The 23,872-nt window shown below is 39.7% G+C and overlaps 1 protein-coding gene across 1 annotated transcript in view; it reads right to left on the bottom strand.

Annotated features, from left to right (window-relative positions):
- Positions 1 to 481: 481 nt before the first annotated feature.
- Positions 482 to 23,872, bottom strand: part of MAP4K4 (mitogen-activated protein kinase kinase kinase kinase 4) — a 242,573-nt gene continuing 219,182 nt past the window's right edge. The window contains exons 19-29 of the mRNA XM_006884550.1: positions 22,006 to 22,181; positions 21,445 to 21,565; positions 18,092 to 18,209; positions 17,613 to 17,783; positions 14,148 to 14,291; positions 8,727 to 8,861; positions 5,917 to 6,017; positions 4,287 to 4,436; positions 3,598 to 3,757; positions 2,828 to 2,967; positions 482 to 637 (exon numbers count right to left, since the gene is read on the bottom strand). Of these exons, the coding sequence (XP_006884612.1) occupies positions 554 to 637; positions 2,828 to 2,967; positions 3,598 to 3,757; positions 4,287 to 4,436; positions 5,917 to 6,017; positions 8,727 to 8,861; positions 14,148 to 14,291; positions 17,613 to 17,783; positions 18,092 to 18,209; positions 21,445 to 21,565; positions 22,006 to 22,181 (1,500 nt within the window). The 3' untranslated portion in view covers positions 482 to 553. The remainder of the gene's footprint in view (positions 638 to 2,827; positions 2,968 to 3,597; positions 3,758 to 4,286; positions 4,437 to 5,916; positions 6,018 to 8,726; positions 8,862 to 14,147; positions 14,292 to 17,612; positions 17,784 to 18,091; positions 18,210 to 21,444; positions 21,566 to 22,005; positions 22,182 to 23,872) is intronic.

The following is a 23,872-nucleotide window of genomic DNA, read 5'->3' on the forward strand; positions in this document are numbered from 1 at the left end:
TATTAACTTCTTAAACCTGCACCTTCTTCTTTGTCCACATATTGTCACATTACAAAAAAGAAATGTCAATTAAATACATTGTTAAATGTTACTATATTAAATCTGCTCTCTGCTCCCCAAACTGCTTTTTCATACCACCACTTTCCACCTCCTTGTGCCTACTTCCAATAAAACCAACAGCTTGTTCATAGTTTCCACCTTCAGACACCCTAAGACAGAGCCATTCAGAGACAAGGAATTCTGGAGCCGCAGGAAAGGTGTTTGCTCTCTAGACTGATGCTCGATCCCAAACGCTTATAGCACCTGATGGTAGAAGCTGAACAGCACCAGCTGCATTGCAGCCTTGATTTATTTTTGAGGAAGGAGAAGAGAATGGGGCAGGCCACTGGGAAGAGAGGAGCGGGGAGGAGAGGAGAGGACTCGACATGGGAGGTCCGCACACACAGCTGTCCTGGACTGTACCGACGCAGGTCTGTGCTCCAGTTGCAAGGAATTCCAAGTTCTCGGGATCTTGAAGACTCCGGAGGCCAGCACTCTTCAGATCAGATCACTTCTACCAGCTCAGAAGAGAAGTCCTGCCCAAGGTCATGAAATACACCTGACTGCTGCCGCCAGATCGGACAGAGGCAAAGAACACCTGGGAAGGAGAAAGGAACAACAGAAGGGCATTTATTTACCGTGGTGATACAATGCATTCCTGCAAAGCACTGCTTGCTGAGGCTTCTTGGCCAAGTGACCCCTCAAAATTCCCAAATGCAAGACACTTAAAATGTCACCTAAGATGGTAGCAATTTACCATCTATAAGGTCAATTCTTGTTTTAAGAGGGCTTATTAATCCAGTAATTACTGAAACAATGTCAAATTGCAAAAACTTAGAAGGGGAAAAAGTATTTTTGAAAAAAATTTATTTCTTTTCGTCTCCTGTTAGTAATTTCTATAAAATGTGTAAAATTCAATTAACAATAGGGTGACTCTTCAACTACTTCTACTATTTTTGCATAGAATGTGCACAGCACACACAGGAAACCAACATGCCAAAGGGCCATACAGACAAATCACACAGTACACATATTTGCCAAAGAAAATGATCATTTTTCTCTCATTTTAAAAACTAAGTTAAAGTATTAACAATTACTTCATTTGACTCTATAGTCAAGACGGCAAAGTTTATTCTCATGCTTTTCCTACTAAACTTCAAGGGATACAACATATTGGGTTAAAACTTTTAAAGACCTGACATTCAAGGAATATTAATTATATCTGAGGTCATGTGCATTTTCCAAGGTAACAGATTTGAGAGACACCTAACAGCAATAACATGTAGAAAAAGATGCAAATGTGATAGAGAAAGAGGGAGCCTTTGTGTTTAATATGTGGCTGGGGCAGCCACGAGATACTAGTTGTCAAGGGGAGATGGATAACTAGCCCTTTCTTGCAACAATAAACCTGCATGTTTAATCCAAGAAGCTAACCTAGAGGATAGATGCTAGGCTAGTTAAAAATTTCAATGTGAGCTAAGAGGCAGTACATTCTTTCTTTTTAGGACTGTTTTTTAAGAGCCAAGTTTCTATACTACAGTATCAGGTAAGAAACTGAGTTTGTCTTTTAAAAACAACTGGAAAAAAGAAAGAGTGTGCTTGTTAATGATCAGTTTTGGCTTTGATGTCCTTCCCAATGCGGGTCAGGACAGGTCAGTAACTTTTGCCATCTCTCACCTCCACTCCAGGATTAGTTTGAGGAATGACTCACAAGATGAGAGTAACCTGGGAAGAAGGCAAGGATGTGACCAGTTTTGAAAAGCAAAGGTTTTAACTGGAGCTTTGTCACTCTTCTGTACTTCTGTGTAATTTATAAATTGTTGGATATTTATGATACGCAAACTATAAAGCTATTTCACAATTCTAGGGAGCTCTGGTGGCCTACTGGTAAGGAACTTGCTGCCAACCCAAAGGCGCATAATTCGAATCTACCAGTTGCTCCACAGGAAAAAGACAGGCAATCAACTCCCACGCTATTTACTGCCTCTGAAAACTTCCTGGAGGGTCAGCTATGAGTCAGTTCTGACACAAGAGTACCTAACAACATCAGACTAATGTGGCATTTTTCTGATACATATCAGGGAAAGAAACCATTTACCTCCGAACTGCATGGGCATTTTCTTCTATACACAAACTAATCCCATCCACCAACACTGACAATGTTAACCAAAAGCTGTTGTTTCAAGTTCAACCACAGTTACCTTGCAAGAAGGTTTGGCAACCCTCTTATGAAGAATCAGACACTGAAAACTTCAAAGTGCATAGCTCTGACTTACATGGGGTCAGCAAGAGTCCCAAGTAACTTGACTACAAATGATAGGAGAAAGAGAAAGACAGAGGGAACAAATGATCTGCTCACTATTTCCAGCACACAGACCAGAAAGAAGGCCTTAATGAAGATTAAAAACATCTCAAACCCAATATATGATGATTTTTACAGAGACGAGCACCTCAATTCCCTCATGTTGGTGTGTGCCATCAAGTCAGAACAGATTCACGTCTGACCCTCCCGCAGGTTTTCAGAGGGAGTCAGTCGCACAGGAGAACGCCCATCCTTCTCCCATGGAGCAGCTGGTGGGTGTGAACCCCGCTGTGTGCTTTGGGATTGCAGCACAGCATCAATGTCACAGTACCCATAAACATATATAAAATGTGACTTCTAAAAAGTTCCTTCAATTTATTTCAGAACCCATCAAATCAACAAGGAGAGGTTTCAACAAATTCCAATGATATCAAGCCATCACTTTAAAAGACAGCAGCAACTAAGAAGTTATAAGGAAATCATTACCTTGTCGTTACGTTCACATAAGAACTTTAGTCTTTGAGCCCTTTTGTGCATAAACACACCATCCAAGTGTCCAGTTTCCACAGATCGGATCTCTATGGCTTTCTCTCCCCAGCCCATAGTTTGATTAGACCGAATATATGCTTTGGGGGGGAAGAAAAACACATATTGTTAAATAGCCATACAAAAGCAGCATATAGGTATACAAATGAATGTCTGGCATTTATTGGGGTTTTGTTTATTATTTTTAAATATTTGCAATCTCCTGGTCTATCCAGAGAAAAGATAATTTGGATTCATGGCAGAACCTATTCATTTCCCTGAAGCTTAGATATTTTCATGAAATCTCTTCCCAAGAAACTAGATAGTACCTTTAACTGCAAAAGAATAGCAACAACCACCAAGAGAGTGAGAGATTTAAATGTAAAACCACGAGATGCCTGTCTAGTCACGACTCTGTTCACTTGCAAATGTTACCTTTGCCTGTCTCACTTTACTCTCCACAAATTAGTCAACAAAAAAAGCCTATCCTGCTCCCCATGGATGTCTCAAGGAATAAATGAGGTAGTACGTAGTGAATAACACACTTCACTCGATTATGTGATCGATTTAACTAATATCAGAGTTTGCAATCTAACCTACCATCTATTGCCAACCACTATATTAAATGACCAAAGATGTGAACAGCATGCAAAGGTGAGATGACAAAGATACATAACTTTAGAGAAGGCTCCAGTTTCAAGATTGGGGTCTTTCCTCTGCCTGATACCTACCTACTGATGTTGGCATCTCTCCCCATTGTAGAACTACATCCTTGGTGATCCTTCCATATGTATTCACATAAACCCCTTCATCTTCATAACACACCAGAAGCTCCATTCCGTCTGTGTTGGGCAGGATGATGATTGCATGGGGTTTGATGCTACACTGGATCTAGAGAAGAGGAAAAAAATGACAGAGAAACGAATGCTACGGTTACTATGATCCCAATAAAGGTAGCCAGTAAGACTGTCGTGATGAATGTGCTACCACTACCATACTCTTGGTGATAATAAAGCAGATGTGTAACATTTTGGAGTTTGTATTTAGCAGATCCTATACACTTTAGCAGATCATATACTCTTTACTCATATACTGAGATCATAAAAGATACTTGGTTGTGGGACCCATTTGAGAAATTATGTTCTTAGAAGTGCTCCCATCCCAGGAACCTAGTCTGTCCGCACTGCCCAAAATCCATCCCATGTTAGTCAAAGCAAGGGCTTCACAGTGCCTGGAGTGGGAACTTCTACTTGTCTCAGAGCAGGAAGTACTGAAAAGGGCACAGCATTTAAATACTCACCCCCATATTACAGGGAAGTGAGGAATCCCTGCTTGTGTTAGTGCAGTAAGCAGAGTAAAGAAAAAGGACAAAACAAAATGAAGCCAGTCAACCAACCATAGAGTGTGGGTTCTTTCTTACGTGTGTGGGTAGGTAAATGTCATAGACTGATCCTGAATCCACATCAACAGCATGGAAACCAGCACAGGAGCCATAGATGACTTTCAATCTCTGGCCTTCCTCTACCGTGAGGTCCACAAGTAATGGCTTATGTAACAATTCTCCAAATGACTACAAGGAAGGAATTGAGAAGTCAGAATTGCTTCTAATATCTCTAACTAGATAAACCAGAGCCCAGTTTTGAAGTTTACTCAATTACTGAGTCACACAGCCTCGGAAGGACAGTTCTTCCAGATGCCCCATTCCAAATTCCCACACCCACACCGGGAATCCAGTCCTGTTGCTTACTGTTGCTCATCTTGATAAAAAAATACATAAAATGAAAATAGTAAGGCCTTTCTGGAGCATACTATTCAACTGTTCACATGCAGACAACAGAGACAGAAAAATGTAGGAGTTGTGTCTTGAGAATTTATCAGTTATTGTTGCAGTTACTACTTCAAGCTATATGGCCTATTTCATTCTTTTTTCCTTTTGCTAAAGCAATAAAAGGTTACGTTATACTTTAATAATAGCTTATCAGGGAGCTCTGGTGGCCTAGTGGCAAGTAACTGCACTGCAACGCCAGACGTGCGCGGTTCGAATCCACCAGATGTTCTGCTGGAGAAGGAAGGAGAATCTCCTCCTGTACCAGTGAGATCTCATTTGAGGGTACACGCACAAAAATAATAACATAAAATAAAAATATCTTGTCATGTCTCAGTTCTTCATTCACATTAATAATCACAGCTCACAAGACAGGGATGAGAATGATGAAACAGAATTAAATAAGATAGTATTTATAAAAGTAATTGATACAATACCTGGTGCATAAAGGACAGTATCTCCTGTTTCTCTGGAGTCTCAATCTATACACACACACACACACACACACACACACACACACACACTTTCTCTATACCTGAAACTTACAGTTTTAATAAAACATTCAAACTATTTTTAAATGTCACTATTTTGGAGGGAAAGTCTTACTTTTTGGCCTTGCATTAAAACGGTCTCAAGAGCCATGTTTAAGGTTTTGCGTTTAGTAATAAAAAAGATATTATATTATTTAGGATATATAATGTCATGGTAACACTCTTTGATGCAAAATTCATAAATATGTACCAAGTAAAAATCCTAGAATGAGTTTAAAAAAGGAGTACTTAAAAAATACTCAGGACAATAGCTGGTAATATTTTTTTTCTGGTAATTTGTGTTATGAACAATCTTTTTACATAGAAACGGGATTGTGCTACATTTCTCTCAAATCTGTTACCTTGGAAAATGCACACGACCTCAGATATAATTAATATTCCTTGAATGTCAGGTCTTTAAAAGTTTTAATCCAATATGTTGTATCCCTTAAAGTTTAGTAAGAAAAGCATGAGAATAAACTTTGCCGTCTTGACTATAGAGTCAAATGAAGTAACTGTTAATACTTTAACTTAGTTTTTAAAATGAGAGAAAAATTATTTACTGCCTCTGAAAATGCAGTGGAAGGCTAGCTAAGGGCCGGATCTAAGTCGGTGGCAATGTTTGTTTATAATCTATAGTATTAGGATTTCTCACTTTAAGTGGGGTAGCTAGAGATTTTTAAAAACAATTATACCTTAAAGGCCATAAATTTGTGATATGGCTTGGGTGCCCACGCATAGACTTCCACAGAACTCTTCAAAGCAATTACCAGAAACTTGATTCTTTCATATTTTACTAGAAAGAAAAAGAAAGAGAGCAACGCAGGTCAGTATCAACAAGAACTCTGGCTCCTCTGAGCTGTCTTCTGCACACTCTATATGTGTGTCTTCCCTTTAAGCAGAGAAGGGAAAGTGTTGAGAGATCAAGACTCGGTTTCTTTTTCCAGTTTCTCAATATATAACTCAGGCCATTCACATGTTGGTCAATGCTGCCTTGGACCAATGCTAATATTCTGGCTTCACTCGATGAGTACCTTCTGCAGTGTTATTAATCCCCTTAGACTGCAAGGACTTTATAATGAAGAACAATACCAGCCAGGCATAGAGCCTGAAATGTCAGAGGGCTCAGCATTTCTAAAGGATAATAAGACTATTATTAGCCATGCAAGAGGCTCCTAGATGAGAAGTGAGGGTCTTCCACGCACCCATTCGAGTCTGTACGAAGCCTAAGCAGACTGAGGCAGGTGACTATACCAGAGCACTCGATTAAGTCACAAATGCTTTATTCTACACCTACCACCAAGTATCACACCAAATCATCTGTGTGCTGATCTATAAAGGCAGTAGTAAATTGTATGTATCACAGACGCAGTAGGAGAAACTTTTTTTCAATTATAAGGTAAATGCCACCTTTACAAAACTGCTTAACTTCTCTCATACCTTCTTGGTAAAAAGGGTCTCTGGTCACAATATACTAGTCAGATGTGTACCTGCCAAGTCCTTTATAAGACAACATTGAGATACTATTTGATCTCACATTCGTGTATGAGTGATGTATTGTAAACACGATTCCCCCTGTAAAGGTCCGTATACCGTCACTGTTAAAACAAACCACCAACAACTAGTAAAATATAAAGGACTTTCTACTTTCAATACCAAATTCTGCTAGGGTTGAACTAGTCTTAATCTGAAGTGTTAGTACAATAGCCACCAGTTACTCAAAATTATGTAAGTAACTGAAATGCACTAGTGCCACTGAGAAGCAAATTTTAATTTTTATTTAAATAGTACCTTGTGCCTCTTGTTGTCAGTTGCTACTGAGTTGAGTACAACTCACAGTGATCCCATGAACAGCTGGCCTGAACCCTGCTCTATCCTGTGTCATCCTCACCATCTCTGACATACTAGAACCCATTGCTGAAGTCACCATGCCAATCAGTTGGCTACTATGATTATACAGAATAGGTCTTGATAAACTGGGGTGGCAGGGGCGGCAGGAATTCCTGAAAGCTTAATGACAAAATGGTATTACATTCTTATCTCCAAAAAATGCAGGTTTGTTCTGTAAGTTTTAAGACTGTGACAGTCTCATGAAAAGCTCAGTACAGCTCTATACTGCCTCAAACTCCCCCTGCAGGAAAATAGAACCATGGATGAACATGACTGAGTTATTTCATTAAATTTAACCTATTTTAGTCATACTTTAGAAAAAAAAAAATAAACCACCACCAAAAACACTTGTCAACAGACACAGAAAATCTCAGTCCTAAAAAAATCTCTATAAAGTAGACAATACTACTTTCCAGCATGACTCATGCTGAGATGGTTCCTGTAAATCACTATTAACAAGGTGAGCTGTGAATATACAAATGAGATGATCAATATAAAGTCCGTAATGCCCCAAGGAGCAGAGGAACTGATTATGCTGTGTATTTTAATTAGCACAGGAGAAAAGAAAACATAGAAGCATAAATTAGCAACCAAGAGGCCCCAAATGCTAGCCAGCTGTAGGTCTTTAGACCATTTGACTTCGGTTTACTACTTCAAATTTTATCAAAATCTTTCTCATAAAACTTTCATTTCACTCTGGTTTATATTTCCATCATTCAGACTAGGATCTTGAGTTTAAATTTGTGTTTTTTTAAAAAGTACTTTGGCTTCATTTTTATTTTATGAGAATCAAAGTGTGCATGCCAAGAACTAACACATACCCCATAGTTGCCATTGAATATCACTGGCTAGGTTGCTAGATTCAATTACAAGCAGTCTCTGAGTTATAAATAAGGTCTATTCCAAAGACTGTCTTTAAGTTGAATTTGTAAGTAAAGCAGAACAGATATATACTGTTCAAATTTAGGTTTACTTTAAGCATAAAAGACTTTTCAGTCATTTAAGAACTGTACGTATAAGCGAAGGTGAGATGAAGAGCTTTTACAAGTAAGGGTTGATTCCATTCTTTTCAAATGGGGGCAAATTTTCCTACCATTAAAGAAGTAAGCTAACGTTTGTAAATCTGTGTAATCTAGATTTACTGCATCAGTGAACAGTTGTGTACTTCATTCAAAATGATAAGTCATAGCTCTTTGGGTCAAATTCTATCAGTGACCGGCTGCCAAGAATCTAGTCTCTCCGCCTGGGGCGGAGGAAGGAGGACTGTCTGTCAGATGCTTTTGCTTGGCAAAGCTGCTCTAAAGAAGTTTTCTTAAACTCACAACTTAATGAACAGAAAGATGTCGACTTCCAAAGAGCAGAGGTAAAAAGATCCTGTAACAAGACGAACTATGTGAAGTGAGAATGTGGACACAGGAGGCTGCAGAAACAAACTGTATGCTATGCTTACAGATGCATGTATGGTCTAAGAGGGTGCCTGTTAGATACTACAGGACTAATGACGGCTTAGAAATAGAACATGAGAATTGAACCACAAAGACCAAAAGCAAGTTTAATCTAAGTTTTATGGAAAATACTAGAAAAATACGACACTTATGTCTCTTCTGGGACTTACCAACTTTATAGTGTACACATCCTTCCAAATCTCCTACCGTGGTCCATCCTTGCTTCTTCTCAACCTCAGGGTCATTGTGAAGTATTTTATTTCTTAACCAGGACAAATAGTAGACCCGTAACTTATCCTTCTTGCCTAACAAAAGAAATATAAATATTTTAAAAGCATGTTCAAAATGAAATGTCATCTTTAGTAACAGAAGATAATACAGAATTCATGTTTATAATATCATCTCATTTTCAAAACTCCTTAATAGTAACTATTACCTCTCATTTGTCAAGTGAAGGAACTGAAAGCTAACTCTTGCATTGACTCAAATCTAGCAGCTGTCATGCAACAAATTGGAGACGTGTGCAACTTAGACAAGGAACTCTCTTCCAGAATATGTAAAGAATCCCTATGATTAGAGAGAGAGATATAATCCAGCAGAAAAACCAAGCAAGCAAAGAGAGCAGGTGCCACACACAAGATTCCTGCAGACACATAAAAGGTGCCTGAGTTCTATATTGATTAGGGGAATGCATATTAAACCATAAAGAAATACAAACTCAAGAAACCTATTGAAATATTCAGATTTAAAAGACTGGCTACCAACGGAGGGGGGAACTAGGAACCTCATAAACTAGTATTATGAATTAATAGAGCCACGTTGAAAGGGTTGTTGTGGTATTATGGGCCATCGAGTCAGAACCAACTCATAAATGACCCTCCAGTGAGTTTTCAAAGGCAATAATCTCATTGGAGGAGGCTGCCCATCTTTCTCCTGCTGAACAACTGGAAGAATCTGGAATTGACTGTCTTTTGCCTTGAGTTTAAGAACCCTTGACCTCTTAAAGACTATTATGCTGAAAATTCAAAACACAGTGTTTCACAGTAATAAACAGGTGATATTTTGTGATGTCCATAAAAACATTAGTGTATCTTTAGGTTAATCACACTTTGTACCTGGAAGTGTTTAATGTTTTTAACACATAAGACATCTGATTAGCTGATGCTGGATATGAACTATACCTATTTCAACTTATCTACAATTGAACTTGAACCCAAAAAAAAATACGTACACAAGAACTTTTACCATCCATAAAAGCTACAAACAGAAAGCAACACGAGTGTCTGGTAAAAGAAATGAACCTCAACTACAAGCAACAAAAACAGGTAAGTAGAAGAAGCCAGACATAAAAGAACATCTCCCATTTATAGAAAATCAATTCAATGAAGGCAAAACCTTCATCATCATGACAGTGGTTCCTTTTGGGGAAGGGGCTGGGGCAGTGGCTGGGAGATGCTGGAGTGCTTTAAATGCCAGTTCTTCAACTGGTTGGCAAGGGTGAGGGGATCAGAAGGAGATGCTACAGGGATTAATTCTTTCTGTGACCTTTCACTCAACAATACAGATCTATAAAATCTATGCATTTCAGTATAGTGCCTTATACTGACTGAAATAAAACTATGGTGAGTTTTGAGAAATTCTTTTAAGTGGGAATAGGCTTATGATAATGTGTTAAATAAAAGGATAACCAAGATTGACACAGTAACTGGGGTAATGGGGGTAGGTGTGTCGGAGACAAGGAGACTGGCTCAGTATAGAGCAGAGTTCAGAACATCTGTACATAGGGCCACTATGAGTCACAGGCGACTTGATAGCACATATTGACAATAAAAGGAAAGCTATACAGTTTTCTCTACAGTGTTTTATTCCAAAATCATGAGACAGACATATAGAAAAGAATGTATTAAAACTATAATATTTATTAGTGAGACAGAAAAGATTTTTATTTTAATCTTCTGATTTTTTTCTCCCCTACATTTTACTGTTCCAATCAAAATGTATTACTTTTATAATGCTGAAGAACATTAACACTTTTCCCCCCTAACCCTGATGTCAGTCTTGTCTTATAGCAGTGGCATTATGCAGTATTTGTTCTTGGGAAAGAATTGTCTAAAAGAAATATATGATTAGCTATTAATTGCCTGACAACAGTCCAGAATAAGAGGTACATAGCAAAGTGGACTTAGGGACGGGAGGGAGGGTGAAAATTGTGCAACAATGAATGGAAATCCAAGTTTTCTGTAAACTTTCATTAAAATATCAATTAATAATAATAATAATAATAAAACAAGAACAGTAAGAGCTAACAAAAGGGATGAGTGCCAGAAATAAACCAATAGATCATCTCTGGTCTCAGCTGACTATTACCCCTGTGAGCCCTCTTGTTTCATTGCATCACAAAATGAAGCTGAAACTGTATTTAGCTGCAGGTTTGTTATTTTTTTCCTATTTTAAGAGGTATCCCATCAGAACTCAAGTTTTAAATGGCTGTCTTCTCATCTAAGTATGACAAAACAAGGGAAATTGTTGCATTTCAACAAGCTACTTACTCACAACCAATGTTGTTGTGGCTATGTGCCAAGAAGTTGCCTGCGACTCATAGCAACCCTAAGCACAACAGCTCTGAATCCTGCTGTATCCTGAGTCGACCTTATTGTATCTGACACACCAACTTTCAATACCCCAGTAACTGAGTCAATCCATCTCATCGAGGCTCTTCCTCTCTTGTACTATGCCTCCACCCTTGCAAGTATGACATCCCTCTCCAAGGATTGGTACCACCTTGCAGCATGCCCGAAGTATGTCAGACGGAGCTTCAGAATCCTTGCCTCCAAAGAGCAGCCTGGTTTCAACCTCTCCAGAATGAACCTGATTATTCTCTTAGCAGTCCATGGTATATATTCAATACCCTTCTCCAGCACCACAGCTCAACGGCATCAATTCTCCTTCTATCATGCTCCAGCTTTCTGATGCATAGCAAGTAATTGTGAAAATCATGGCCTGGATCAGGTGCACCTTAGTCTCCAGACAAAACTCACAACCAATAGCACATGTGAAAGTTAACTGCGAGGAAACTCATGGAAATCTACTACACATAATCACATGATACAGATTTAAGATAGGAGATAATTAAGTAAGAACTGTAACTGGTATTGCAGGGCTTATTTAAAGTCTTACCATTTTGCATACCCTTTGGCATAGCAAGTTATTATGAAATTATGACCTATGTAAATGCCAAAAGATTTAGTAATCTAAACGAGTGTGTTCAAAATAGGACAAACAGAAAGACTAATAATGGGAAATGAAAGAGTAGATTTGAAGACAACTATTTAATATTCTGTAGCATGTGAAGTAAGTTATCATGGAGGAATATTTGATGGCATTAAAAAAAGGCTGGCTACCTGGGCACATATAAATACAGTACAAGATGAAAAACCACATGATTTTTTTTTTTGGGGGGGGAAGGTTGTAAATCTTTATTGAGAGCTTATTTCTTCACCTGTCTTCCTTGCACATGGATCTGAATCACTCTTCTTTCAAGTCACAGCCCAACTAACTCACTGTGCCACATAGGCTCCTGTGATTTATTCAGCCAATCCTAAATAGTTTGCCTGTTTCAGTGCAGAGGGACGCCTGGCAATTAAATACTCTCATCGGAAGCTCTGAGTCTGTAAGTGGGGCTCATTAACACTAATCTTCGCTGTAGTGATAAGTGCTTCAAGATGTACCCTTTCAAATAAGCCCCTAACTGGAGTATCCTGACGTTTCTTCCTCTAGGACTCTACAGAATCCCTGGACTCTCCAGTGGTGTAGTGGGCAGGGTGTGGGCATAACCTCTCTAGCAGTTCGAAGCCACCAATGGGTTCATGGGAAGAAGATCCTCTCTCATGTGATTTACAGCCAGCTGTGAGTCAGTTCCACCCCAGCAATGAGTAAAATTCAGAATCCCCAGAACAAGGTTTTTAGCTTCTAAAAACACGGGCTTTGGCAACCATGGCAGGCAGATGCGGGCAAGGACACTAGCTGTATCTACAACAGTATATTTCAGCACTGTTAAAACTATTCAGTTGGTATATGGGTGTCATATCATTCCCTTATTATTTAAGCTTGAATTATTCCAAAACCATTATTTACTATACATTTTGTCTCCAACAATGTGTATAGAGTTGGGTGTATGCCTAAGTGATTGGAAGATAATTGTCTCTAATTGCTCTTCTACCATAGTTTTTCATATGCTACAGTGAAGATATTTATATTAAGAACAATAATGCTTAAAAAAAAGGAATTTACATCAGCTAGTAATTGTTTTAAGGAAAAATAGTAATAAATAAGTAACAATATTTTTATAATCAGGGCAAAGCATCCCTTCTGCACATGAAAGCACAAGAACTGGACACTCATCAATTTCAACTGGCTGAGTCCAGTAAAACCTAACAAGGCGGCACAGAGCAGTTGGGCTCATGCACAGGGCACCACTGTGGGTGATGTGGGATCATCAATTAGAAATTACACATACATATGCTTTTGAAGATTGCTCATTAGAAGAGTCAAAAGTCAAGCATGTACAGGTGTATCAAATCAGGAACCATCTTCCTGGCACTCTGGTGTCTCCTCTAAAAGCTAATCGTACAAATCCCATACCCCAACTATTCCACTGCTAGGAATATACCTCAAGGAAATCAGAACTGAGGCACAAATGGAGATTATGTTCACCTATGTTCCTAGCAGTGTTATTTTCAACAGCAAGAAAATGGAAACATCCCAAATACTCATCAACAAATGAATGGATTAAGAAATTGTGGGATACTCACCCAAAGGAATACTATGCAGCACTAAGGAACAAAAGCTTTGTAAAATACTGTATGAATTGGGAGATACTAGAGAGTATTTTGCTGAGTGAAATACCCTAGCCAGATATGGACAAATACTGCACCAGGCCATTATTTGTGATAAAAGGATGAAAAGTTAGCAACGTAAGTACAATTGTAGAAAATGAGAAGGGGAAGCAGAGTAATTAGGGAGAGAAAAAGGAAGAGAGAAAAAAATCACATGCATAGCAGAAATTTGGTGGGTGGAAGAGGGGTTGGAAAACTGGAAGACTTCAAAAGGAGGATAACAAACAGAGCAGTGGTAATTAATTATATAAAATATAATGCATGGCATATGTCACAAAACATGATGTGTATGAATTATGAACAAACCTATTAAAATATTTTTAAAAATGAGAAATGCTGTAAGTGTATTTTAATGTTGTATAAATATAACAGGGGGAAAAATGAGACTTTAGGAAGAATTACTTCTAAATTATATTCAAAAGACATAATAAATGAACAAAGAAATTTAAAACCAATACATAATATTAAGAATATATGTATAGAGATGCATGTAAGGAAACTCAATAAAAACATCTTTCCATATAAAAGCATCTTATATTTGTGTATATCATGTAACTTACCACACCAGAAAATGAGCTAAATGAAGTTTGTCACAGTTAAGTGCTACTGCTTTATACATCTATTCAAACAAATTTCTAAAATAATGTATCAATTCTACTTTTAAAAAAAAAACAAAACACTAAGAAAGTGCCTTACCAGATATTGTCACTAAGACATTCAAGCCTTCAAGTACATCCATTTGTTGAAATCGTCTCCGGTTGATAAGAGGATATACTTTCCCTTGGCCACTTCTGTCCAGCAGCATCAGGCCACTTTCTGTCCCCACTAACAAATTCACTCCTGTTTCAAGGACACAAAAACACGTACATTTATGTTCTGCTTTGAAAACATCCCGGTTGTATAGAAAGGATGACTTAGAAAAGACAGCAGTTTTAATTTACTCTGATATTAGGGTTTAGAAATGTTGCTGTAGTGTGCACTGTGGAGTCGGAACTAGCTCATAACTGACCCTCCAGCAGGTTTTCAGGAGTAGGTCATAGGGAAGAACACGAAGCATCTTTGTCCTGCAGAGAGGCCGGTGGATTTGACCTGTATGTCTTTGGGCTGGCAGCACAACCCCTTCCTACTAAGCTACCAGCCCCTCTATGGTTTAGAAGAGTGATGGTTAAATACTTAAAATTTTAAAAAAGAATACGAGGGGGAGAAAAAGGAAGAAGATATAATCTCTCAATTTCTTTCATACTCAAGAAATTACCAGTTTGGGTTCTTTTTATGTGTGTGTGGGGGGGGGGGGGCGGATGGTGGTGTTTGTTTTTCAGTTCTCTCCTAGAATGAGCCACAGGTCTCCTTGGCCTCATTTAGAGACTTGGACAAACTTTCATTTGATAATAGGATCTTTCTTCTTGCTTCCCTTATCATTTTTCATTCTCACTGGAAAACTTCTGAAATATCATGGTTCTGATACAAGGAAAACCCATATCAGGAATCGAACTATTCTTGGCTATAACCTTAAAGTAAGCACATCAGCAGGTCTGTCTTACCCAGATCGACCAAATTCTGCCCTTTAAGGTTAGTCTTCAACCAGAAAATGAGCCATCTACAGTGCTTTAGCTCCCTATGTGAGTCAAGGAATCAATTGAGACTCACAGCAATCCCCTACGTGACAGACCAGAACTGCCCCACACGGGTTGCTCCATTGCCATGTCCTTCTCCTACAGAGTCACTGGTGGGTTTGAACTATGGACTTTTGGTTAGTAGCTGAGTACAAAACCATTATGCACCAGCAACCTACACAAAACAAACCCAATGCTGCAGAGTTAGTTCTGACTCACAGTGACCCCACAGACAGAAGAGAATTGTCTCAGGCTAGAGTCTTTACAGAAGCAGGCTGCTACAGCTTTCTCCCACGGAGCAAGCAATGGGTTCAAACTAATGACTGTGCTGTTAACAGCCCGAGAGAGGACCTGCACAGCCTAATCCATTTCAAGATGACCAAGAACACCCTAAGTGAGTTGCCTGGATGCTTAACTATCCTTTAACCCTGAACTGTATCCTCAACCATTCCATCCCAGGTCCCTCCTCTCATGGCAATCCCTTACCTGCTCTGGTTTACCAGCTCCTTCCTCTCACTTTTCCTATCATCTGAATGTATTTCTTGTTGGTATAAAACCTATCCTATCCTTTCTGCATCTGGAAATATCTTGGGTTTTGTTGTTGATGTTTTTTAAAAAACCCTAATTTTCCTTTAAAAATTCCACCGTGACAGTACCTCCTTTTTTCTTCTCTAAAATACTCACTGCCTTCACGCTGGAATGGACTCACTACAGACCCTCCAGCGGGAATGTGGAGGCTGTAAACCACAGGAGAGGCTTCCCATCTTTCTACCAAGCAGTGCCTGGTAGATTCCAACTGGCAAAGTTAGCAGCTCAACTCCCTGTAGATCACACAGCCTAAATCCCTTGCAATGCAATTTCCTCTTCTCTCAGCAACCCAGGGGGCTTTGGATCCTTCACGCTCATTCATTTCTGCAGTTTCTTACAATCGCTGACCACCACATCTTTTAAACTGGTGTCCTTGTATGCAGAATCTCTGCCATGCTATTTAATAATTCTCCAGTTTTCCCTTTGTTATGTGACTCTACTTGTCATTTTATTCATCCACCTGGTCACAGCCCACCACGGCTGTATGTATTCCTTCTTCTTGCTCCAAATATCATCTCTGTGGGCAACATAAAAAAGCACCTCCCCATCCTTTCCTCTCATATACTCTTACTGTCTCTAGCTTTCTCACAAAATTTTTATTCAGATGTGTCAGTCGTCTCAATCTACCCCAGTGAAATTAGCAGTCTCCAAATGAGGCAGTAAACACAGTATTTAAGTCAGTTAAGCAATCAGAGAATTCACATTACAGCCAGAGAATCCATGGGGTAAATAAATAGAATTTTACTTAAATGTCACAGGGTGATGTTTAGGTTACAATAATAAAAATTCAATTGCGCTTCTGTACAAAAATAAAAAGTTGGGAAATAAAACTGAGAACTCAAAAATCCAGGATAACAAAACTTAAATTTGGCAGGACACAAAGAACAGCTGAGGCCTCATGGAAAACAGAAATAATATGATGGGGGTGGGAGATTATACAAGGTAGGCCACAGCTGGGTATCTGTGACCCGCAAGTGATAATGAACTCCTAAACTGGATGATGTCCATGGAAAAGAAATAAGAGTGCGTAGATTTGAAAAACTCTGAGTTAGAATTTAACAAATCCTTGAAAAGAAACTGAAGTGGATAAATGGATAAAGGAACAGACAAAAGTTAGTTAGGGGGCTTCTATTTGAGGTGTCTCACAGCAACAGTCCAGTGATTTAAACAAAAAAACTATTAAATAAGTGAAAGTGAGGGAAATGGAAGGACGTGTCATGAAATTCAAGATGCTAGAGGGTTCTGAGCACAGCAAACTCCCAAGGAATGCTTGTCATGGTTTTAAATTTGAAACATGCTACTCAAACATCACAAGTATCAAAAGAGTTTTATCCAGGCAATGCTCCCTCTCTTCTGTAGATTTCTACAAGTGACACACTGCTTTTAAGAGCTACTTTTAAATATTGTTATGTGCCATTAAGCCGGAAGTGACTCCTAAGAGACCCTCCAGCAGACTTTCAGAAGCTGTGAACTGCAGAGAAGGAGATGACCTATCTTTGGCTGCAAAACAGCTGGCGGATTCCAACCACCTTCCTTTGGGTTGGCAGCATAATTTGCTATTACTAGGCCACCACAGCATCCCCCACCATATTTAAATATTAGGCCTAATCAACAAAGAACAAGGGGGAAAACCTCAACCAGGAAACCTTTAGAGAAAATCACTTTAGTGATCGTTGTCATTGTCCCAATAAAGAAAGACCTGTTTCATCTTTTTACTTTTCTTCTTTACATGAAGAAATCTCTGACTGTGGAAGCACATGCCAACACATGCTTGGACCCCACAGTTTATTATAATGAGCCCAAAGAAGAAGGTCAATATAGAAAACCTCCCATTTTATCCATTAAAGACTCTTCCAAAAAGTCCCACCAGCTATTGAAAATAGTACTTCTTTAAAACAGCAAATCTGTGTTGCTCAGAACAAAAATTAAACAGGTCAGAGAATAATAGCATGATACCTACCCCATAATGCAGCGCAGAGAATCTCAGAGTTAAATCTCTTCTTGTATTTACGAATTTCGGGGGTGTCGCTCTGTGGTCTAGTGTTGGTGGGATTCACATTGACCACTGAGCCTTTCCGGGTAGGATCTTGCCTTATGGCTTCTGGTCTCATTCCATCACAGGAAAATCCCACTAAAACATAGCACATTGGAAATCATTTCCTACTCACACAAACACTATTCTTCCCTCCCCTACTTTACTCCAGTATTTATATGCTATACAGCTAAGGAAAAGAAATCGGTAAGAAATGCACATGGAAAAAGGAAATCGACTATGCAGCTCATTGCAAATAAGGCAATTCAAGCGTGATGGGAACAGCTTCTGTACCCGAAGTCTGTGCCTGCCCACAATCACTGTGCCATGCCTAAGCCACTTTAAAGAACAACTCAAAGTGAGTGAGTCCTGCTTTTCAGCTGCTTTCTCATTGCTCCTTTACTTACCCACAGAAGTCACTGTTGTCCCACTAGATGGAGAAATCTGTAGTAATCTGGGGTCTATAAAAGGTGTAAAGGAGGAGGAAGATTTGTGTTTCTGGAGTGTGCTACTAGCGGACTGAGTCTGCAATGTAAATTTCAATTTTATTAATACAAATGACATTAAAAAGATGAATATAGAAAAAAACATTTTCAATCCTCATCTAGACTACCACTACTTCCCACTACACAGCCCACTGTCTTTTGTATCATTTACCCAAAATGCATTAGGGGCTCTTCCTTGTGAGCGTGCCATACCCCAGGGGCAAGTCTTTTAACCTGGAATCACTGAAAGAGTCTATGTCTTTTCTGAGCTATGTATTCATCACACAAAACAAGAAAATGCTGTAAACTATTAATATAATCTACAGTTCATTCTCCTAGCTTAAAATAAATACTATATATATATATAAAATTAATGTTTCTTGGAGGACCGGCAAATCTTAATTTTCAATTTAACTTTTTGCCGGAAAGCTAGAGAAGTTCTGGAGGCCATTATTTTAGATGCATGGCCAACAAACCCGCCTCCTACATGAGTCCATCAGTGAAAGGTACAAATGGCCAAATAGGACCCATCCTTCTGTCCTTTTAGGAACACTGGTGTTTTTGTTAATAATGTAACTTAAGACCAAAGGGGATAAAAAAGAAAAATTAAGAAACACAAAGAAAGTGAAACAAATTGTTAAGTGAAAATGTAATGACAATTAAAGCAAAAACAAACAGAAAAATATAAACTTGCCAGTTTAGTGAGTTAAGGGGTTACAGTAAAATACTGTACATTAAAGCAAAATGGAGCAAAAGTTTAAAATATAAATATAAGGAGGAATGTGAGTGTAGGTGAGATTATCACAGGAGGAAAAAAAGGATTAAGTGGCTCTGGTTGCTGCCCTTGCCACCCCCATGGGCACCTGGATTCCCTGTTTCCTGGAGCCCCACCCGCTGTTCCTCAGGGCTGTGCTCTCTCATCTGACACATCTGCCTCTTTGCAGGCTTCTCTTCCCAGAACCACGAGTCAGGAGCCAAGCCAGCTGACAGCCAATCTGATGCTGATGGCCAATCTGGTGTTGATGGCCAATGTGAGGTCAGCCCTGTCTGGGAGCTCCTGAAAGGGAGTGATTATTTGGATTCTCTCTAACAAGCGAACCAACGCAGGAGCCGGTGGGCTGTTAAATGTTTTCACTGTCTGAAGCTCCATGTTGGTTTCAACCTCCCTCAACTGTTAGGGGAAATGTATTTAAATAAAGCCTCCCATGAAATGGAATATCTTTGTTTTAGAACAAGATATTCAAGGTGATAGAAAACTACACTTGGGACTAACTCTGCTGCAAAGAGCCAAGTTCACCTGCTGGCACTGAAGCCACACATCACAGTCCAGCCTTCAAACAAGCACACAGGACTTCTGTTGACAATTTTAAATGGAAAAGCACTCACAGACCTTTGCACTTTTTGCTAAACATCCTAATTTTCTATGTTTCCCTCCCCAAGCCCCTCCTACTTGGCCTTCTCTTAAATTTCTGAGTGATTGTAAATTTCAAGGAAAAAAAATCCTTTTAACAAGGATGGCAAAAACAAGCATAACCAAACCAACACCCCCTCCTCAAAGCAGCAAAAAAGAGGGGAGAAAAAACAAACAAAAAAATTACACCACATAAAAAAACCAATCCAGGCCTGCTAGAACCAAGGAGGTCCCTGTACAGGACACATCGGTCCAGATAAGGCCAGCTCTGCTGTGCTTTACTTGTTGGATAAATAATAATAAACATAATGGGGGAAAAAGGGTAGATTTCACAAAATGACAAGAATTTCATGCCAAATACATAATGGGTCTGAGAACATAGCAATTATTTCTTAAAAAGAAACTGAATACAGAAAGCCATGCAACTAAACTTATCTAGAGAAAAGTAAATAGTGAACTGGCAAGTTTGGAGGGAAACTGATCTAAGGTTAAGGGATTTGTATGCGGATCTGAAATATGTTACTTGGGGGCTGATGGGGAAGGGGAGGTGACAGAAGAAAGCAGGGCGGGAAGGGAAGGGGTGAAGGGGTTTGGAAAGATCTCCGCTGCAAACTAGCTACTAGGCAGTGCTGCTCTAACCCTAGGAAAGCAGCCAGCTGTGGTGCGAGACATACCTCATTAGTAGTGAGCTTGTCCTGGGGTGTCTGTGGGGACATGGTGGGTGTCGGCTGGCTGGAGGATGGGGAGGAGGAGGTGGAGGAAGTGGAGGAGGAATGGCTTTGCTGTAAGAGATCTGGCAAGAGGTGAATGCGACCCGCAAAGCCATTGCTCTCATGATGGCTGGCACGCTTTTGGTCAACTGTATTCTGCAGAAAAAACAGGCACACTTGTCTCGCTCAAGTGCTGCTGAAAGGGCCTATGACCCTACTGATCACTGACCTGGTTTAAAGTGGTGTGTGGCTTTCAAGTTCTGTTAGGTTATCAAGGAAAAGCCAGGGGGAAATCCACCTGGATTGCTCACACGTCCTTGTTAAATGCTTACATAACCCAAACAATTTCAGCAGTGCGTGCTAACGTGGTTTCTCTGCCATACTAGTTTCTCTACCAAAATTACCATCCCAATTATTTTTTTATCCAATCTTTCTCTTGAGAGCTCTAAAAGGGTACGCTTGTTGGTTCTTTGAATCTTGGTCTTTTTCCACGTTCTTCTCACTTTCCATCCAAACACACACACTTTAGAGAAGAGTCCAAATACTACACTGATGCCCTGTTCTACTTAAATAAGCAGCATTAACACTTAAAAAAAAAATCAGCTAGAAACGGATAGAGTTTTGTAAAACTCAGTAATACAAACTGAGTAATCCAGACTGGTGGTTCCCTATCAAGTAGACAAGAGAGACCTCCAGAGCGTTCATTCTCAGTGTCTGAATGTTCGCTGCCTAACTCGATGCTCCCCAGTGCAGCACTGGAGACCTTCAGAGTCAAAGGCCCTCTGCAGAATGAGCAGGGCTGCCTGGCTGTGGACGGACTCCCGTTTTGCATCCTCACCCTGTGAATCTGTCTCAGGACTCCCTGTGGCTTTTCTAACTGCTCAGACACAGACTGTGAGACTCAGCGTGGTGCTTGAATGAGGGCTGCCGCCAAACATGCAGAGGTGCAGCAACATGGGGTGGAAGACTGCGAGCTAACTTGTTGGCATGCAGCACACACTTGCCTCTCTAAGCCCCGGACGTTCTACACCCTCAGGGTCTTGTTAAAATGGAAACAGGTAATGATGTAGAAACAGCATGAGTGAGTGAATGAGCGAGTGGGTTAATGACTACAGAAAAAGCTCAACCTCTGACAACAGAGAAGACAGAAGTACCTGGCGGACGATGAGAGTGCCTTCCTTGGATGGGGTCATGGCGGGTTCACTTTCTACATCATCATGCACAATCATGGTTTTCACAGACTCAGTTTCACCATTGCTCAAATTTAGAGATGACCTATTAAAGACAAAAATCCAAATGTTATGGGCCCCAGAATCCTACAGGTCAAAGATATTCTGGGAATTTTTTGCTCTCTGAGTAGTAAGATGAGAACAGGGTATAGGTTGAAATTTCCTCATGGAAAACAAGGACTTAGCTTTCCACCTTTAGTAAGAAAATGTCCTGTCATCTCAGTCTGTCGCTGATTAACACTTCAAGTAGTCAAACCCAAATGAATTTGCCCTTTTACCATGGCCTAAAATTTAAAATTCAACAATGACTTTTTGGGGGACTGAAGGAATACATACAGTTGACAGAAGAGTAGGGGTCATAACACAAGAGCTATCTTCTGCTTAATCAATGATAACCAACTAGTAAACATGGAAAAACTGGCTCTAAGTACAAAGAGGGCTAGGAAGAAACACCCTCAGCCTCTCTAAAGTGCACCCAGGACTGACGCTGCTCTGGTGTCCTCTGGTCCTGAGGTGGATTCATCAGCCCCTTCTTGTTCAACATCATCATCTTCTTCATCTGTCGTCCCCGATTCTTCACTGGAGGAGGAGTAATCGGTCACTTTGTGAGGTGGTCGCACATCCTCCACTGCTCGAAGCTCTTTGGCCAGTGCCGTCAAGTCCTAACACACAGGGCAGACAAGAGACAATGAGGCAAAGACAGAGAGATGGGACAAGGACAGAGAAAGGAATCAGAAGACTTTATTGTAACTTATTGAAAAAAAAAAAAAATAGCCGTGACGTCTGCTTTGTAAAATGGCTTTATCAAGGGGAGTTCTTACAGTTTTTGACAGATGTTGAAAGTAGCTTAAACCCCACAGCAGCAACAACAAAAATGGTAATGATAGTCTGATGATTTCATTATCCCCCTCCCCCAACAATAAGGTGGCATTCTAAATCAGTAAGTGTAGGCAGACCGAGCCTTAGACTTCGCTGTAAAGTTGAATGGCTAGATGACAAAGGTTTTTACAGGAATTCTCCTCAAAGTAAGCTTCTAATTAAATAGTCTTAATATACCATCTCAGAAATTTCACCAACTGTGAACAAATGGCCACATTCATTTAAAAAGCTGGTGATGAAGTGGCTGACGGTTGTGGGCAGGAGAAGGTAGCCTGTGCTATCTCTGTCTTCCAACAGTTGCCTCCAATAACTAAGGACACCAGAAGGATAAAGTCTATAGTAAAAGTTCTCGCTAAAGGGGTACCATGTATGTAACCCTACTATACTAGGTATTTATAAGACTCAGACAATCAGCCAAACTTAAGTTTTCAAGATTATTATACTTCATGTTTTTGTTTTAAAGCTCAAAGTACATCTACTTGAGAAACATATTTTAGATGACTTTTTGAAAGCAGGCCATTAACTTAAAAAAAAAAAAAATATATATATATATATATAGCAGTCCCAACTCATCTGGAACCTCAATGAAATTAATACATGTTGCTAGGAGGGGCTATTTCTTGGAGAGGGACGTGATGTGGATGGTTGGCAAAGGAGAGGAAGACCCTCGACCAGGAGGACTGGCATGGTGGCTGCCTTAGTGGGCTCTAATGTGTCAGGAAGTGTGAGGATGGCATAAGATAGAAAGGGATCAGATCTGTTGTTCATAGGGTCGTTATGAGTCATACTTGACTCAAGGGCACCTAACAACAACATTACAAATAATATTCTCCCTTTTTGAGCCTTAGCCTCTGAAATAACAGTAATGATATATTGGACACCTTTAGTTTTGCTATTAATTCAGGACTGCAGCTGGAACTTTGAAAGAAGATACTCAGAAGACGTATTTAGTGATTTTAAAAATACACATAACAAGTTTTGTATTTGAAAAGAGCTGAAGCAAGAGTTTCAAGATTTTAAGTTCTTGCTTTAAACTCTAGGAGTGAGCGTGGAGACAGGGAAAGCAAGTGGAAGACAGAAAAGAAAAACTGAATCCAAGGTTAAAAGAGAGTTAAGAGTTTTGTGCTGATGCAGAATTCCCCAGAGACGTGGCTTACCACTTCACCCTGCGGTACAGGAGTGGGTTCATTGAATCCAAGAAGTCATCATTGACGCAGAATGCACAGTGTGAGGAAGCGTGGAGCAAGAAGAGAAGGGAGAAGCAGAGAAATCAATACAAGTAGGAGATCAAATTTCGGACAGGCTTAAAAATCCCACAATATACACACAGTTACACGGCCCGCTAATATCCTAAGAATTAAGGGGAAATATGTCAGGTAGTCAAAATTATCATCACAGGTACCAAAAAGCAGCATTTAAGCAACACGTAAAGTCTAAGGCAGCAATTTAAAGCAATTATTTTAAAAGCCAGTAT

This window comes from Elephantulus edwardii, unplaced genomic scaffold, assembly GCF_000299155.1.
Source record: "Elephantulus edwardii isolate Elephantulus edwardi_28Jun2011 unplaced genomic scaffold, EleEdw1.0 scaffold00036, whole genome shotgun sequence".
NCBI classification, from domain to species: domain Eukaryota; kingdom Metazoa; phylum Chordata; class Mammalia; order Macroscelidea; family Macroscelididae; genus Elephantulus; species Elephantulus edwardii.